At 44.8% G+C, this 1,884-nt stretch overlaps 1 protein-coding gene across 1 annotated transcript in view; it reads left to right on the top strand.

Annotated features, from left to right (window-relative positions):
• Positions 1-81: 81 nt before the first annotated feature.
• The window catches only part of LOC104510442 (mediator of RNA polymerase II transcription subunit 13-like), a gene marked incomplete at its 5' end in the record, with an annotated part of 23,956 nt that continues 22,153 nt past the window's right edge, over positions 82-1,884 (top strand). The window contains 2 exon segments of the mRNA XM_010152692.1: positions 82-265; positions 1,877-1,884. The exon segment at positions 1,877-1,884 is cut by the window's right edge and continues 236 nt beyond it. Coding sequence (XP_010150994.1) covers positions 82-265; positions 1,877-1,884 — 192 coding nt within the window.

The raw sequence follows: 1,884 nt of genomic DNA, 5'->3' as shown, positions 1-1,884 counted from the left end.
CCTTCCCTCCAGCGTGTCGACCTCAGAACGATTCTCCCTGTTCCTCGCTGAAAGTGACTGATGCTCCTTTGTCATTCGCAGTACTGGATATCAGCATGCTCTCCTCCCAGGATGTGGTGCGCATGCTGCTCTCGCTGCAGCCCTTTCTCCAGGACGCTATCCAGAAGAAGCGAACAGGAAGGACCTGGGAGAACATCCAGCACGTGCAGGGACCACTCACCTGGCAGCAGTTCCATAAGATGGCAGGACGGGGAACCTATGGTACGTACATTGGGTTATATGCCAGCAGTTAGCATCAAAGCATGGTTTTCTGGAAATGTGTGCTTTCTTCTGGACACACGTTGGAACAAATGGGCTCTTCAGGTAGCAGCTCCCCACCCCCCAGTCATTTGAGGCACACGCTTGGGTACCACAGTGGAGGTTTTGCCCTTGGAGGTGATGCATATTTACAGAGCACCAAAACGCGGGCTGGGGATCGAACTGCCTACCTGAGTCTGTGGTTTGGCTTGTGCTGAAGCTCCCTGGTATGTGGCTAACGTGAGGGGAGGGAGCTGCTCAAGTTGTACCACATCACAATGGGGAAGAGGAGCTTTCTGAGCTATAGGAATATGCAGAAAGCGCTATGACTTACCCTGCAAAGAGTTTTGCTTGTTCTAAGCCTTCCCAATGCCTTAAGAAGAAGTTTCGGTTTAAGTTTCTCCTGGTTGTAAATGACACTTCAGGAAAACGCAAATTACAAGATAGGTTTTGTATGTGCACGTTTGCACAATAATGCCTGACCTTGAAATACACATTTCTCACCTGCAGTCTCCTTCAGTCCCCTTCAGTCCAAAGCCACACGGTCTTGCTTAGTGTCTTCCTGCAGCTCCACTCTGCTTTGCTGGTGGTGTTTGATACACTGGGACAGTTCGTGGTAACTACAGCTCCTGTCTGAAGCTGTGGTGCTTTGCACAGAATACTGCTCATCAAATCATTTTTCCAGTGTTTGTAACTTAAAGAGTTAGGATTTGCCAGTTGTTACTAGAGAATAAAACGGGAATTGCCATATAGTAAGTAGCCTTTGACAGAGATTGAGTAATTTTTCGGTGAATGTTGACCTTTTAATAAAGCTGGATTATATTCTGCAAAAACTACTGGGTATATTTTACTTGAGATTTTCAACAATATTTCTTCTAGCGAGCGCAGTGTCCGGGAGATCCCATGGTAGGCTGGACAGTAATCCTCTCAGCTGTGGCAGCAGGTGTTCGGCAGCACTTCCCGTGGAGAGGAGCAGGAGGCAGTTTTTAGAATTATGATAACTTTTCTTAGTATTGTATACCTGGGAACCCAAGTTTGCCTAACTATTTTACTTAGTAATTCTGCACAACCAGGTGGAGTCAGATGAAGAACCGTAAAATCAGTTTTTTTGCATCCATGTTGTTACTTTTGATTGAGATGAGATGTGGTTATGGTTATGACAAAGTAAAACCATGAGATTAAGCCTCAGGAAGGACAAGACGTATTTACAGTGCACTGAAAGATGTTTTATTGCTACTTCCTAGGAAAGTTTAAATGGTGGTGGGATTGGCTCCTTCTACTTGGGCTGACTGAACTTTGATTTTATGACATTTCCCAAGTACAATATAAATCTTTTTTTTCCTTTATTACATATTTATTCCCAAGGAAAAGGACTGTGGGAGAACATGGTTTGTCAGGCATGATACAGCCTTGGTATATGTTCCCACACTCTGGCCAAACTTCTAGGAAACTCAGCATGGCAAGGGTTTAGTGATTTCCAGTATTCCTGTGAAAGAACCCACTTCCTGGTACATCAGAGACCTCGCTGCAGTTAATCCACTTATTTTAACATTTCTTCTTTCTTTGTTTCTCTTCAAAGGCTCTGAG

This window comes from Eurypyga helias, unplaced genomic scaffold (genome assembly GCF_000690775.1).
Source record: "Eurypyga helias isolate BGI_N326 unplaced genomic scaffold, ASM69077v1 scaffold14945, whole genome shotgun sequence".
Lineage (NCBI taxonomy): Eukaryota > Metazoa > Chordata > Aves > Eurypygiformes > Eurypygidae > Eurypyga > Eurypyga helias.
Note: the sequence above shows the minus strand (reverse complement) of the source record. Positions and strands in the feature narration are given on the sequence as shown.